The sequence below is a fragment of the Abrus precatorius genome, unplaced genomic scaffold (genome assembly GCF_003935025.1).
Source record: "Abrus precatorius isolate BTA unplaced genomic scaffold, Abrus_2018 Scaffold8, whole genome shotgun sequence".
Lineage (NCBI taxonomy): Eukaryota > Viridiplantae > Streptophyta > Magnoliopsida > Fabales > Fabaceae > Abrus > Abrus precatorius.
Genome location: NW_020874428.1, coordinates 26823758 through 26840514, shown reverse-complemented (window position 1 = coordinate 26840514; position 16757 = coordinate 26823758). Strand labels below are relative to the sequence as shown.

The 16757-nt window shown below is 33.0% G+C and overlaps 2 protein-coding genes across 2 annotated transcripts; one reads left to right on the top strand and one right to left on the bottom strand.

Annotated features, from left to right (window-relative positions):
- Window positions 1-6310: 6310 nt before the first annotated feature.
- Window positions 6311-9838, top strand: LOC113874579 (indole-3-acetate O-methyltransferase 1-like). The gene is made up of 4 exons (XM_027512798.1): window positions 6311-6431; window positions 6606-7022; window positions 8211-8486; window positions 9479-9838. Exons 1-4 carry the CDS (start codon window positions 6321-6323, stop codon window positions 9836-9838), a joined length of 1164 nt encoding a protein of 387 aa, XP_027368599.1. The 5' UTR covers window positions 6311-6320.
- Window positions 9839-13033: 3195 nt separating this feature from the next.
- On the bottom strand, window positions 13034-16285 carry LOC113846888 (protein HOMOLOG OF MAMMALIAN LYST-INTERACTING PROTEIN 5). Its single transcript, XM_027475611.1, has 6 exons — window positions 16053-16285; window positions 15775-15875; window positions 15403-15512; window positions 14996-15071; window positions 14699-14839; window positions 13034-14590 (listed from the first exon to the last, which is right to left on the bottom strand). The coding sequence occupies exons 1-6, from the start codon at window positions 16144-16146 to the stop codon at window positions 13676-13678; spliced, it is 1437 nt and encodes a 478-aa protein (XP_027331412.1). The 5' UTR covers window positions 16147-16285; the 3' UTR covers window positions 13034-13675.
- Between the last annotated feature and the right edge of the window lie 472 nt (window positions 16286-16757).

Here is a 16757-nt window from a genome sequence, read left to right as displayed (position 1 = left end):
TTAACAAAAATTAAATGACATAGGTTTTTCATATGATCGTGTAAAATTCTAACAGGGAAAGACCCATCTCTGTACGTTGTTAGTATTTTTTTTTTCATATCCCTATAACGCATCATTCTATCTCGATTAATTCATGTGACCGTGTTTGCCTAAATTTGTTAGCGTAAGAAGTTAATTAATACCTTCAAATAGAATGGAAACGGAAACAAAGGAATTGATGAAAAACTTCTTCATGATCATGACATTAAGTCTCGCATTGTAAAGGATAAATCATTTGCATGAGTATCATGTGTGTGATTTTTATTTTATTTTACTTAATCCTATGGACATCCGAGCATTACATTATACATTTAATTGATTTGGATTGAGTATAATGTAATTATTAAAATTTTGTTAACCTCAGGTTTTACGTTGAGTTTAAATATTTATATTTATATATATATATATATATATATATATATATATATTTAAAAAAAGAGATACATATTTATTATAGTAAAATCATAGAAGTACAGTAAATATTTTTTAAAATAAAATTTTTTCATTATTAGTTGCTTATTATTCTCTGACTGAAGTTAACATTTTTCTAATTATTACAAGTGAGACGATTTTTATGAGTTTTCATGTAATTACTGCATTTCAAGGTCGAGATCTTGATTTGGAATAGTCTCACTCCAACTGATCTATGTATGTTCGGTGACATTATGTGAACTATTAAGTTCTTCGTTTAATATATTTTGTTTGCGGAATCTTAATTAGCAGAAAAGTTCAACTCCTGAATTTCATGCACATCTTCTTTCCCGATATCATTGAATTCGAGACACAATGCCAGGTCCTATCATGGGGACGCAGATCTTCATGAGCCTTTTATAGATAATAGATGGTTGCTTCAAGTCGATCCAACCAAAATATCAAGAAACTTCAAATTAACTTCTTGATCAGATGAACTTATATATACACTGACATGTGATCAATAGCCTAGCATTTTATATAATTCGTAGGCATGTGGATCCTTACTTCAATTCTGCCAATACTTTTTCTTCACAGTTTAGGAATTGGTATGAAAAACCGTGTTGTTAGCCAATCAACATGGCAAGAAGTCTTACTTGGTATAGAAAAATCAATGCAATAAATGTTGATATGTAGAGATAATAAATAGCTAAAGCCTATATAGTGCCTAATAAATGTCCTTTTGTGAGAACAAAAACATATTTTACTCTATTATTCGTCGTGACAAACCATTCTATGATCTATTTTGCTTGAAAAGTTTGAAACCATGATAACTGCTATGCTTGAATGATTCTGGGAACGTTGTTCCTTTTTAGAGATACAGATTAATATTTTACGTTTAGTTGTTCCTATAGAATTTGCATAGGCATATGAGGGTCGCTTAATTTTGTTTTATATAAAAATAAGGCCAAGCTAGATGCCTATGTGGCTAGATAGAGAGCAGGAAAAGCCACTGTCTACACGTAATTACTACGTTTTGTTTCCAACTCTTACATGTAAATGTATGAGATTTTCAACACTAGCTAAGTCTACTAACTATAGCTAATATGTCCCCAAAGAAAGAGGTAAACAGTCATCAAAATCATAAAATCTTCTAGTAACATAACTGAAGGCACTAGTTAAACAATCAATAAATAATGAATATAAAAAAAATAATTTCAATTTTTAAGATCAAAAGTGTGGTTCTAGTTAATTAATAGGTGATTATAACCGTAGTGGGTTTGAACTAGAATAGTATATATACTGTGGTTAAATTTTTAAAGATATTACAAGAAGCACAAGAACTACAAAACGAATATTCTCTTTTAAGTCTTCAGAATTATGCATCCATGCTGTTTGGGAGTAAAGACATTAACAATAAAGCACAAACATCAAATCAAATAGCAAGCATTCTCATTAAAACTTTTACTCTACTTTATTATAAGGCCCCTCACCCACCTGTTCTCCGAAGTCCAAAAACTAGGCAGAGAACCCATTGCACAAGCATATATGCAAAAGGGAAAAATAACTACCAACTTTTGACCATCCTACCATGTCTATGAGATCTCTCTTTTCTCTCTCTGGGCTAGAAGTTTCCCATTGATATCTTTTGTTAAATGACCTTATTTAGTAACTAAGGATAGCCCACAAATCATAATTATTTTGGTTCCACTAAGCAAAATTATCAGTTGTTCAAATTCCTGACCCACTAATCTAATGGTTACAGATGTTGATTCAGAGTATGAAACAAAAGAAAGCAGCTGGTATATATATATATATATATATACCAATTAAAATATGTATACAATCAAATGCTAGAAAATAAAACAAAATGTGTGTAAGTATTTAGCAAATGGGACTGTTACATACTATTGGTAAGGACCTAGTTTCACGTAAACCGGCGACTATCACGGTGGTTTGGACTTTGAAGGAGCGCAAAAGGGAAGAGGGGGCCATTAGTTAATAGCTATTGTGAAAATTAGATGACAAGATTCCAAGTTTTTGGATTGCAACGTAAATTAAATTTCAGAGATCATAATGGGTTAGAACTTGTGAATATATATGCTCCTTTTTCACAACTTGTCGGGATGCGTTATGTAAAACTGTGATGGTAAAAAATGGTTGATATGTTAAGAGAGTTAATTGAAAGGTATTAGATGAAGGTTAAAAGTAAATTGTTAAATTAGCTAAATGAATCAAGAATGTTTAGTAAAATTAGTTTTTAATTGAACTGTTCAATAAATAAAATAATATAGAAGAATGAATTTGTATGATTTTTATACAAATTATATTTTTATTTTATAGAAAAATATACTTTTTAAATAATTATAGTTTCAAGTGTTTTTATTAATTTTAAACTCTGGTGAATTTTTGTTTGATAGGGATGAAAAAAATATATAAAGGCAATCTTAAGGAACATACATATTAACAGTAAAAAGTGTGGACTCGGATCCTCTCTTGCCATACAGCAAACAAAATTTTTCAGTATGATCTCAATTTTTAAAATTTTCATCCAAAAGTTATAAAATATTATGATATTTTATAATTTTTCAGCTGGTGAGAGCTGCACTACTACAAAAAAAAAATTAAAAAAATTCTGTTTTAATGTGTGTGAAAGATGAAAATTACTTATAATTTAAATATAAGTAGATTTTCATAATGAATAAAAAGAAATCATATATATGTCCATCTTTGACAAGAAAAATAAATTATTTCTTCTATCTTTAAACAATAATACATAAATGTATAACTGAAACTGGATTTATCAATTCACCACTTAATTGGTATTTAAAATTTCTTAATGCAAATATAAACCTATGAGAGTATTAGGATTGATTTGTGGTTCTTTATAGCGGGCTTTCAAGCATATAGTTATGCATAAAATAGAAAGAAGAACTAATCCCACCCAATCTAGGAATTCTACTGGCAACTTCAAAACAATTTCTAAATCACAACCTTCATTATATTCCTTCAATCGATGATGTCTTGTCTACATACGATACTTATTCTTTGAAACACAGTAAAGTGAGACCCTTCCTATTGCATTGTTTATTAGTGTTCACTCTTATATATATTTTTAGACTTACACTAAAAATTCTTCTCATATATATATAAAGTATATATATATATATGTATATTTTAATTTTATATTTTAAAGTAATGAATCTATGGACGGTCAGAATAATTACTTCTAATTAACATTCTAAGCTGATTAATTAATATTTTTTGATATTAATTATTATTTTTTTATTTTTCATAAATATTCTCAATCTAATGAGAGAAAATTATATAAAAAAAAAAACAGGTCGATCTAAGTTCAATGTTTTGATGGAAGATAAAAAGAAAGTGGTAAAAGAAGTTTTTATAAATTAAAATAATAATTATGATTAATTAAGGAGGTTAAATTCCAGGATAGAAACTAAATTTTTTATATACTATCACTTATATAACTTTATTTTGCATCAAATTTCTTTTATATATATGATAAATAGATAGTATCGAAATCCATTGGTAATTTAGAAACTTTATACTCTTTTCTTTTGACCGATAAAACACTAGCACCATTGATTCTCTCAACTGTTTTTGAGAGTTTTGATGAGATCATACAAGGGATAACAAGGTTTGACATCAAGAGGTAAATGAAACTTTATTGACCATATGTAAAAAAGGAGAATAATATGCATGTTGTTGTTGATTTAATTTTTAGGCGTGTGGTGCATGTAAGCTACTGAATTCGTTGTACTTAATGTCATTGAAATCCACTGTACTTTGAGGCATCTGCTTTGAAGCTTCTTGTTGCTTTTCTTTTCTCCCTACCAACTAAAGACCAATTCTGTAGACATGTATGTGAATCGCGATTTCAAAAAAGTAGTATACTATTATGCTCTCGTAAAACCGTCAATACTGTTCTTTGAAAAAGCTTTGTAAAAACATCTTTTTAATTATATTAATAAAACTTTTCAAGGTTTTAAATTTCTTAGCCTTTTGGAAAACGAAAAAGAGATCAACAGTTAGGAATATAAAATAAAGAGAACGCAACTTAGAAACAAAAGAAAGTAAAGTGAGCCGTGGAGTACTAAATGCTTACGGGTAGCTTTGAAGTTGATTATAACTAAATTGATTATCATTTTAATCCCACAAAATGAGTACCATCCCGTTAACTCGTTTGTTTGATACAAACTGATGGACCTTGATTTCTGGGGTGATGGCTTAATTAATAAAGAAATAATTAACCATCATCATTTGACTTTTAATGGATTACTTTGACTTCTTATTCTATAATAAAGCCCTGAACAGTCGGCAAAAGTTATCAATGTTCCCACTAGAATTACACTAAGTCAAAAAAATGTAAAAGTTCCTTATTAAAGAGTAATCAATTTAAGTTGTTATATGGCAAACTTTTGCCAAATGAATGGAAACTTACGTAGCCTTAAGAACCATTATTGTCACCTTCTTTGATGTTTTTCACCAAGTAGGTAGCTGGTTGTTCCCTTATAAATAATACGTATCATTACTCAATAATTTTCAATATATTAATCTAAAGCTCTCTAGCATTATATTTTACCGTAAACAGATTAATTAACTAAAGATCATTATTGATTGAGCTAATTTAATATGTATAGGGTGAAAAAGGGTATGATGAAAACGTTTGTATAGCACTTACTGGCTTATGATTTAGTACTTCTTTTGCTGATAATATAATCGATATGACATTCTGATATCAAAGTATATAGGGATTAATTAGTGCGATAAGATATTTATAGGGAGCTTTTGTTTGTGTTCCTTTATTAACAGATCACTTACAAGCACTATAATATTTTCAGAATTTAGATCTTCTGCGGTAAGGAAGCAGAGTGCATGATGGTTTAGTTCAATCCAATAATTGATCATAATAAATCTATGTTCCTAGCGGTTTTTGGTTATATAAAAAATTTTGAGGGTGAGATTAAGATCATCCATCTACTATTAAAAATAACCACAGATGTTCGTAACCTTAAAGTTTTGATGAAGCTTACAACATATGCTCTCGTAAAAAAGTGGTATAAGATGCTGTAATAAGTCAAATGATTACAATTTTTTTTTATTGTTTTTTTTTGTCATAAACAAAATATATACTTTATACGTAGCTTCCTGATACAAAGACCAGAATCCGGCGCCAGTCTTGGGCCTTCCGTGTTGCACGAGAGGCCCATATTTTGTGTTTTTAAGAGTTTCTTTTTATAATTTTTCTTTCCCCATCGCACAGCTAACTAATTTATTTATAATAATAACAACAAAAATAATATTACCCACTTGCTTGTCCTTTGTATCTATCGTCTAGATAGCGGCAGAAGTTAATAGAATACAAAGAAGAAGGGCTTATTTGATTTTGTTTTTTATATTAAGAAATCATTTTGTAAATCGATTTTGAAAACAATTCGTTACATTCTTAGTCTTTATAACTTTGTTATTAGTAAAAACAATCTCTTATCTGTGTATTTTCTTGTTTTTAAAACTAAAATGAAACTTGACAAGCAAAACAGCCTAATTGTTTTAAATTTTTTACTCCTAAAAATAAAAAATAAAAGTTTTTAAAACCAATTATTATAAAATTAATTGATCAAACAAGTTTTTTTTTTTATTTAGAAAACATAGAAGTGTTTTAAAAAAACAGTAAACAAACAGCTGTGAGTGGCCTCTTTCTTTATCTATATATATATATCAATTCATGCCTCTCAGTTTTCCAATCACTCACAAGTCCAAATTATATACACTATTTTGCCTTTTCACATATACCATTTCTCTTTCATTCATTCATTCATTCGTCTTACATCAGGCTTGGCTATTAATTCATGGCTCCCATGGGAGACAATGTTGTTGTGTCCAACATGGAACTGGAGAGGTTGCTTAGCATGAAAGGAGGCAGAGGAGAGGCCAGCTATGCCAACAATTCCCAAGCACAGGTATATGCATTAACATAACATCTATCATCTTAGGTTTTTCCTAATAAATAAAACAATAGTATATGTTTCCATTAACTCTCACACATACCCTCAAAATAGCTAAACCTTATTTTTCTAATACAAAAATTTAAGCTAAAAATAATAACATACGATTAATGAATATATAACATGCAGGCCATACATGCCAAGTCCATGCTTCATCTTCTGAAGGAAGCCCTAGACAGAGTTGAGCTTCATGGTGGTGACACGGCATTTGTGGTGGTGGACTTGGGGTGTTCATGTGGCAGAAACACCATCAACGTGGTGGATGTGATAATCAAACACATGATAAAGCGTTATGAGGCCTTAGGGTGTTACCCACCTGAGTTTTCTGCTTTCTTCTCAGACCTTCCAAGCAATGACTTCAACACACTCTTTCAACTCCTTCCTCCACTAGCCAACCATGGCGTTAGCATGGAAGAGTGTCTTGCTGCCAACAACTACCGCTCCTACTTTGCCGCCGGAGTTCCCGGTTCTTTCTACCGGAGACTTTTTCCGGCGAGGTCCGTTGATGTTTTCCACTCAGCCTTTTCTTTGCATTGGTTATCTCAGGTAACTATCAAGACTTGTTAATACCTCTTTCTTATTATCTTCTTATATGTTGTTAATGTACGTACGCGTGATTTTTTTTTTCAGTGTATAAACAGTTGTAAAATCGTCACTCTGTTTAAATTTTGTTTCTTATTTTTAAGATTTAAATTCATATACGAAATGACACAAGAAACACTAAAAAATATTGTGCGAATGTTTACAAATTAAAAAAAAAAAAAAACAATAAAGTGACACTAGCTAAAACTAAAAATTTCTCGAATTAAAAGACACTAATTATCTTATATATGTAGTTTCCTTCTTCGTTTCTTTTTTGATGGTGGGAGAAAACGTTCGATGGATACTTCTTTCTTATCCCTAAAAATTTCATTAACTTGAAGGGGTTAAATTATTACCAAAAAATTATAATTTACTTCAAATCATTCCATGGCTTTTGTATACATCTTTCATCATTCATGCCCAAGATCTTTACAAACCTTTCGATTAGAATTCCAACTTTAAGGTACCGCACACATTTCTTGGAAACTTTTGGTGGATCACGATTACGTTAGTTTAACGAACCCTTTGAAGCAATTTCTCGTTTTCAAGACTTCCTTATATATTTTGTCTTTTAATTCACTCCCCAACCTACCCATCCATAATCAAAGATTCTAAATATGTATTTTCCACCACAATAAGAATGGGATAGTATATTTGCCTCTTCCCGATGACAAGTTAATAAAATCATCATTAATTTGAAGGCTAAGTCGTAATTAATGGTCAAAAAGTGAATGCAGCAAATTCATGGTCTATAGAGTTGAAAAAAAGGACCATGTTTCAGGGAAACAAGTAACGTGTTTGGACAGTAATTTTCAATGCATGCATAACCGCCCAATGTTCTTCTACTTTCATGCATTTTGAATTTCAATAATATATGGGGCCGGCACCTAGAATTTGATTACCAAAAGAGACACATTTGGAGTTCGGATCCCTATTGTAAGTGTTTAGTACTTGGTATCTATCGTTCACACAGTTACACATCATTCACCTCACCATACTAACTTCAGTTTTGTTTTTTTTTAGTACATGCATTATCATGTAGTAAAGTAAAACTACTAAGGAATCCGAATTTGGTCTTGCACTAAATACAGAACATTTTACTTTATTTATATATTTTTTCCAATTATTTACTTAGTTGGTTTGGACCTGTAGGTCCCAGAATCTGTGCTGGACAAGAGGTCAAGTGCATACAACAAAGGGAAGGTGTTTATACATGGTGCTGATGAGAGCACAGGAAATGCCTACAAGAAACAATTCCAAACAGACTTAGCAGGCTTTTTGAGTGCAAGGTCAGTGGAGATGAAGAGAGGGGGGTCCATGTTCTTAGTTTGCCTGGGTAGGACTTCAGTGGACCCCACAGACCAAGGTGGGCCTGCCCTTCTTTTTGGGACCCACTTTCAGGATGCTTGGGATGATCTTGTCCAAGAGGTAATTATCATAATCACAAACATTTTTATGCATGCTTGTGTGAGAACAGTTGCCACTTCACATAGCTTCTATTTGCCATTGGTAGACCAAAAAGGAGTTGGAGACACTGTGGAAATTGAAAAACAAAAAATGCTCGAGTGTTGTAGGCATCACCAGAACTTATCATGAATTTTCACTGGCCACGTTTAATATAAACTGGTCCCAGCCGTTGATTACCACCCCTAATTGATCTAGCCCTCCATTTTTTTAATCATCATGTCGGCAGAAATAATAATTAATTGCCGGCTGGCCGTGCCATGTGGTCCATAATATTGACCAACAATTAGGTTTTGGATATCTAAACTTTAGAACAAACACTGAATCACATCATCATGTCTTAAAGCTGTGGACAAAATGGATATGCATTCATCTGATCAATTTTCATCTAATGATCATCATAGCCTATGGGACCCAACACTGTCTTTGAACAGCGTCAAAGGCATGTACTTTAAAGAATTATCCTCTACCGTTGTACACATCTAAATTCCCTAACTGTAATATATGAAGTACAGAATATAACTACACCTGCATAATAGGATGACTTGAGTAATTTGAACAATTTCAGTAACTAAAACGTGTCATGGCAAATCCCACATACCAACTCAAAAATAGAGAGATATAAGGAGAATTTCATATCATAGTTTGAGTGGAATTAGCTCATCAAAATTGAACAACTGTGTACATTAAGAAAATAAGGGCGTATTTTAATTAAAATATCTTCTAACTTAACATAATATTTAATCAACAATAATGTGTCTATTTTTCTATTTTATACAGTTATTTACTTTAAGGAAATCAAATATTGTTTGAGTGCATGTTATGCCTTTCAAATTTTTATCTCAAACTATCAACTTATTGAACGGTATATTTTAATTTTATTTAAAGTATCTTGTATTGCTTAATTATTTGATATCCATATGGTATTATGAAGAAAATCACATTGTTGATCGCAGGGATTAATTAGCCAAGAAAAACGAGACAGGTTTAACATTCCAGTTTATGCAGCAAGTCTGCAAGATTTCAAGGAAGTGGTTGAAGAAAATGGGTCATTTGCCATAGACAAGCTTGAGGTATTCAAAGGAGGAAGCCCACTTGTGGTGAACCAACCAGATGATGCCAGTGAAGTAGGAAGGGCATTAGCCAACAGCATTAGAACCGTGTCTGGAGTCCTTGTTGATGCTCACATTGGTGACAAACTCAGTGAGGAGTTGTTTCTTAGAGTGGAACAAAGAGCCACTAGTCATGCCAAAGACCTATTAGAGCAACTACAGTTATTTCACATTGTTGCATCCCTTTCTTTGCTCAATCATTAGAGACAGCGAATAAAAGCTCACTTGGAGATAACTAATACGACAAAGACTTTTACTCCACCACCCCTTCACCCTCTTTTACTTTGTGTGTTGAATTATCTCATAGGAGTCAAAATGCACAAAAGAAAGAGAAAAGAGAGGTTCACTACTTTCAACCTCTTGTTTTCTCCCTCTTTTGCGTGTTGTTTGTGTGTTTTATTGCTGACTGTAGTTACTTTCTACACATCATGCGCTTTCTGACTTATGATCCCTTGTATGTGAACTAATTTCGTTTTCCACAGAGTATATTATAGTGTCCATATTTTGTGAAAGATGTATGAATGGAACGTGATGACTTTTGTACCTAATAAGCTATGTTGTTGGATACGCCATTTGATTGTTAGTCACATTTCCTTGCTTTCTTGTCCTCTTCGATCTAACATCCTTTTTCTTTAATATGTCACTAGCCGATCTTATTTATTAGGTAGATAAATTATTAGTTCTGTTACAATATAATGGAAAGGTAGAAAGACTTTTTTTTTTTTTAAATGCTTTAACTGATTCCTTATCCAAGCTCATTTCAAATAGTAGCTGGCTGTTACCATTATATTGAGCCATGTCAAGCATGCTACGTTATGATCAAGAACAAAACCTGATCCATATTTACTAAGTATAAAAAATGGAAAACTTCACATAAGAAAAGAGGAATCCTATCAAAAGAAACAGAAAACAGCATGGAAGAGAGAACAGAATACGAAGCATCTGATATTGAAACCTCCTTAAAATGAATCCAACATGAAAACAAGAAAGACTGCAATGTCCCCTAAAGAGGCACAAGTAAAGTTCTACCCAAATCAACCACTCCAGAAAAAGGGAACAAATTCAGAGTATCTTATGCTTCTTTCTCACCTAGACCTCGAAAGCAGACACAACTGAAATGCTCCAACACCAATATACATGCATTGATCAACTAGTTAAGAACCATACAATCGAATTGAAGGGGATTAGTAATTTGAATTTTGAGCTAAGTTTGAGATTTTAATCCATTATTATTGCACTCCAATACTTAAGCACATATGTTACGAATAGTTAGGAGACACTTCATTCTAGTAAACTCACAATTCACATTGAATAAGAAGATAGAAACTTGTGCACTAACACTCTTTAAAATCCACCTCTAATGGATACAAAATGATAGTTTCCGACACTTCTGGCAGTCTAAAGCTCACCCTTTTCTTCCCCTTGCTACTTTGGCTTCTAGTCAACGAATTAAACTCCATTTCTTTTACATCAACCGCTTCATCTTTCAACAGTTTCTCCGAAGAGATATTGTGGTCCATAGACAAAGTTTTATAGTCACCACCCTTTAAGAGTTGCTCCAAAGACAAACTACATTCCTCACAGCCAGAAAAATAGGTCCTTCCTTTAACTACTGAGGGATAATCAATGCTAGACCGATGCTTAAAACCATAATGATCACCATTGAAGTTACCATCATCTTCCATAATTGGTGATTTTAGAAGCCACTCCTCTAATGTCAGCTTTTTCCCCATTTTCAGTTGCTGCTTTTGTTGCCCCTCTTTATTCTTCTTTTCCCACCTTTTCTTTCTCAGCAAGAAAGTTTGTTTGATATTTTGGATAATCCATACTACTAAATTCACCTTTCCATGACAAGAATCTTCCTTAGGTAATCTCTCACGGCGTAAATACGCCTCAGAAGAACAGAATGAAAAGGTAATTCCCATTCTATTTACTTGCAAAACGGAAGGGTGAGAATCGTGGTATTAATAATAATCAACTAAGACTACATAGGACACCTAAGACGTATTCTCCTAGAGTTAAGAATATTAATTACATTCGATGCCCTTGTTAATATCAACAAGTAACTAAGGAACATGTTGAATGGATACCGTTAATGCAATGCGATTAAATAAACATGAATAGTTTTTTTTTCCAACGGTAAATAAAATATCAAGGCCAAAACTAGGAATACTGAATAATTCTGCCATTTGATTAGAAGCATATATACTATTGCGGTTGTTCATTGTTCAAAATATTCAATATAGCATGTCTTGTATGAAAGAAGAAAGAAAAATTCATAGTTCAATAGCCCACATATTAAGTTTTGGCCTTTTGGCATTTACTTTGGCGGTGAAGACAAAGCTTCCTAAGCAAACACAAGGGCATTTTGAACTTAAAGAAGTGCACTTGATGTTGCTCATCATAACTATTTGCCTTGGTTGCATCCACCAAACTCCCGATTCCTAAAAACAAGTTAGAAGTACAATTGGTGAAAGAATTTATAACATATTCATAAGAGTTATCATGAATATCTAAGTTGGAGTGATGACTATATTGCAAAATTGGCAGACAGTATATATCAACGAAGCCAAGTCCTGTGACTGAAGAATTAATCTAGAAAATACCTTACAACTAAAATAATGTAATATCATGCATTACTGAGTGACAAAGTGACTTTATTGCAAACCTAAATCAATTCAACAAAAAATTCAGATGGTTCAACATAACGGGTGTGCCTCACAAATTCTTTTGTTTTTCCGTAATAAATAGTTTTTGGTCACCGAAATAAACATTGAATCGACCACGCAGCATGTTGATAGTACCTAAAATTCAAGTTGTAGGTCCATAGAGATTGGACCCTGGATTTTCAGCCCAATATGTCCCTGATTGCTTCTCCGTTCTGTACTAGTATAGATTCACATATGACACGTGTACTTGCTCCTCATGTTGACATCATATTTATGTATTGCTAGTTCTCCACACTACAACAATCGTGAAGTCTATGTTGCAGTTCTTGAGTCCTTGGGCTTGGGCTTTCCCTCGTTGGGTCCCCATTGTCGTTGTAATCACAAAAACAAAAGAAGTTTACTGAAAGCAAAATATTTTTGCTTCGGAAAAATCTGAACCCTAACTCTGCTTTTATACATTGAAAAACCCGAAACTTCCGTTGGATAAGTTAAACAAGCCTGGAGCTCTTTCTGTTCTTCCTTACTTTTCATTGACGGAAAAACATTACTGTTTATTTATTTCCGTTGGCACGTAAAAGCTTTGAGCACGTAGAGCAGCTACTATCTTGAAATACTGAAATAGGGCAATAAATTGACCATTCCGTTACTAATAAATCATCTAATTCGACCACGAAATTTCTCTCTCTGCTTGCTTATTTTGTAATTTTCTTTTTTTTTTCCCGTTAAATGACTCCTTTATCTTTGCTATGTTTTTCTGTGTATGTTTCTTAGACAAATTAAAAAGAAAATAGGTGCCCGATTAAGTCTGTACGAGTCATAGTACAATATCGTTAAACTTATAAAATGTATTCCTCATGACAATTTCCGTCAATGGCTATCCAGCTGGGAAAAATTATGATTATCCTTACAGAAATGTAGACATACACCGAAATGGAATAGGTTTGTATGCCAGACCAAATTGTCCTAATAGCTGAAATGGAATTTGTTAAGCAACAAGTTTTATGACGTGCTAAGGAATTTCACTGCTCGAGATTCAATTCCACAGGATCAATAGATGAAATGAACGTAAACCTGAATTGAGTTCAGAGAAAAGACCCAAAAAAGAAAGAGAATTGATCCAGACAGACAACTGAAATTCATCAATCAGACATTTTATATGTACCACAACCCCTTGACAAACAACGAATCTAACAATTTCCAGTTAAACAAGAACGATCACACTCCAGGCAGATTTCATGATTTCCGTTCAAAGTCATGTTCACTGAATTTCTTCACTCTTTCATGCATGATGCATATAATACTTTACAAAATAAGACATGCAAATAATAGGTCGAAATACCATGGAAACCAACATTATTATTTGCATAAAATCTCACTGGCCAGCAGATGGATTTGTCAGCAACTCAAGTGATTTCTTCAAGTAGTCTACTGCAATTGAGACATCATCAAATGCCAGTGCCCCAACAGCAAACCTTGCAGCCTTGTGTGCTTCTGCTATTTTTTCAGGTGCTGGCTGGTAGTTACTGTCATACTGGTATGTCTGAGTAATTGACTTAGGTTCCACGACAGTTCCATTTCTGCTACTGGAACTGTGTTGAACACTTGATAAATGGTTTGTAGTCAGCGGAGCTGACTGGGAAGAATAGGAAGCATCAGACCCTTGATAATAAGTATAGTTTGATGGGACAGATGGAAGGCTGCTTTCCGTAAAACTTGGATATGACTGAAAATGGGGGTAAGAATAAGAGGAAGTTTCCTGAGAAGGGTAGTTAGGACCTAAATGCTGTGAGTGATCTGGTGAGAATTGCTGATGGCTGTAAGGATCAGGATAAGAACTTTCTGATCTGGCAGGTGGAGGATGGTAATCTTGGGAAGGTGGAGGAGGATGGTAATCTTGGGAAGGTGGAGGAGGATGATAATCTTGCGAAGGTGGAGGAGAATGATAATCTTGTGAAGGTGGAGGAGGATGGTAATCTTGTGAAGGTGGAGGAGAATGATAATCTTGTGAAGGTGGAGGAGGATGGTAATCTTGTGAAGGATAAACTGCAGGTGTGTAAGAGTGAGCTGATGGAGAAACAATGGACGGATGCTGGTTATTATCTACTCTATCATGAAACGGCATAGATGGTGGAATGTTTCCAGAATGTTGGTCGTTAACAGTATCATGAAATTTAGGTGCAGGATGAGTGCTGGGCAGATTCTGATAGTTGGCAGGGTTATGATAACTATGTGATGAATCAGATTCTGGTCCAGGACTGGTAACGGTGGTTTCAGTAGTTTCTAGGTCCTGCAAGAATAAACAAATGAAAGTTAATCTTTATACTTATTAATCTATTATATATGTATTAGTAACTGATCAAACTCAGAAGATACCAGGTTAGGTTTCAAATCATACATATCTAATACTTGAAGCACTCAATGGAACTGACAGATCTTCATCATCATAGGGGGGGCCAGCTGTGGGCTTCCTTCCTTCTTTCAAAGCTTTTCTTATATCAGCTGCTTTCCATGCCGCATATTTCTGTTTCTGCTCCAGCTGTAAGAGAAACTCAAAAAAAGCATTAAACATACAATTACAGGAAGCTGTATTCTTGCTGCAAATTGTTTCCAAATAAAAAAAAGCTTTGTGAAAAACATGCAAATGCAGCAATACATGCATAAAAAAGGAAGGTGCCAAGCATCAAATACATACATCAGGCTGAATCACTCCAAATTGATTAAGAATCTCAAAAAAGATGCTAGCAGCATAAAATGTTTTTGCCGTATTCCTGCAAAAGGTCAAAGAATATATGTTAAAAACTTATCACAGACGTAAACTTTTAACATCCGAGAGAGTTATGCAAACCACATGTAAAGGGAATGTGTGGCAAAAGACAGATACTGTAAAGAGAGTGAACTACTATCTTGTCTTGTTAATAAGAAAGGAACAAGAAGAAACAAAAATTCCTCATAAACCTCAATGCAAAACTGAGATAGAACAACTCAAAGCTGACACGAAAGAAGCCACAAATAAGCTTAAAGGCTCATTTCTCTCAAGCCTAGGAACTTAGCAGTTATATATAAGCATTTAAATAAACAAAAAAAGGCTATTGGTCATACAAATCAGCCCTTCCAGCACGATCTTGCTTGTCTGCTTTTCCGAACACATTCAAAGCAAATCCCTCGAGATATAAATTGTCTTCAGGCCCCAACTGGATTGACTTTTTATCCTGTAGAAATCCATAAACATATTGAGGATAAACCAATTGAGCACTGACATCTTTTATAGGAAAAGAAAACTGCAGGTTGTCATTGAAACACGCCATATAGTATCACTATTATCCAGATTTAGACACTTCCTTTTAACAAAACAGAGTTCGGGATCTACCAGATTAATTGAAGTATCACACATTTTTTTTTGGCGGGTTTCATAGTGTTACAGTTAATTGTGAATACAATCAGCACAAATAATCAATATGATTAGTTTAAAACCTTTTCAAGCTGCTTCATGAGCGAAACGAGAAGAGCATTAGTGGTCTTGGTGCGCTCATTTTGTGGAATCTTCAACCCCCGATCCATCGCATATAATCGACCTAATTTTACCAAAAACGATTAATCATAATAATCATAATAATGATTAGTGTATTTCAGATCAGTGCAGAGGAAAAAAAACAATACAATTTGGTGAAGGGAAAATTGAGAAGACGCGAAGCAATAATCAAATACAGGATCGAAAAAAGAAAGAAGAAAAATTAGATAATTATAATTACAGTAATAAGCGACGAGAGGTTCGTGCTTTTGCAATTCATCGGCGCGTTGAAGGTATGGTAAAAGCAGCTTCGCGGGTTCGTTCTCGCTCGCCATCCCAAATTCTCAAACTCAGAAGCTATTGCAAACCACACGACGTCGTTTCTTCTCTTTATTCCAAGCTTGTGCTCTCGACCGTCTTTCCTTGCCGCGTTGATGTGTGCAAATTTTTACTACGTTTGACAAAAGAAGAAACAAATCTTTTGGGTGAGTCAGACCTAAGTAATATCACTTTGTATATAATTTTTTTTATTTTCGTTGATTCATTTATATTTATTTATATAATATATTTATTTAAATAATCTTGTTTTTCTCTCTGTCTTTCCTCTTCTAAACAAAACATTGACAAAGAAAAAGCCTCTATTTTTTAAAAAATTATTGAAATGTAAAAATTAAATAATTTGTTTTTACTAATATACTGTGTTTAAAAACTTTAATTGATATAAACATGAATTTTCTATTTATATTTTAATTTTCAAATTAAATTTATTCATTTGCTATATTGCTTATGAAAGGGATGAATTTTTATAGTTGAATTTGAAAAACATACAATTCATTTTTAAGAATAAAAGAATATTAAATACTAAAAGCTAAATACTAGAAAAAAACTGCAATAAAAAATTCTTAAAAAATTATTTAAAATAATTTTTAAAAATACTTTTATTTAA

Excerpts from the sequence above, each read along its gene's own strand:
- LOC113846888 (XM_027475611.1), bottom strand. The coding sequence starts at position 16,146 with ATGGCGAGCGAGAACGAACCCGCGAAGCTGCTTTTACCATACCTTCAA. Across the intron at positions 15,876-16,052 it reads ACCTCTCGTCGCTTATTACT|GTCGATTATATGCGATGGAT; the intron begins GTAATTATAATT and ends TGGTAAAATTAG. Across the intron at positions 14,591-14,698 it reads GTGCTTCAAGTATTAGATAT|GACCTAGAAACTACTGAAAC; the intron begins GTATGATTTGAA and ends TTATTCTTGCAG.
- LOC113874579 (XM_027512798.1), top strand. The coding sequence starts at position 6,321 with ATGGCTCCCATGGGAGACAATGTTGTTGTGTCCAACATGGAACTGGAG. Across the intron at positions 7,023-8,210 it reads CTTTGCATTGGTTATCTCAG|GTCCCAGAATCTGTGCTGGA; the intron begins GTAACTATCAAG and ends TTGGACCTGTAG. Across the intron at positions 8,487-9,478 it reads GGGATGATCTTGTCCAAGAG|GGATTAATTAGCCAAGAAAA; the intron begins GTAATTATCATA and ends TGTTGATCGCAG.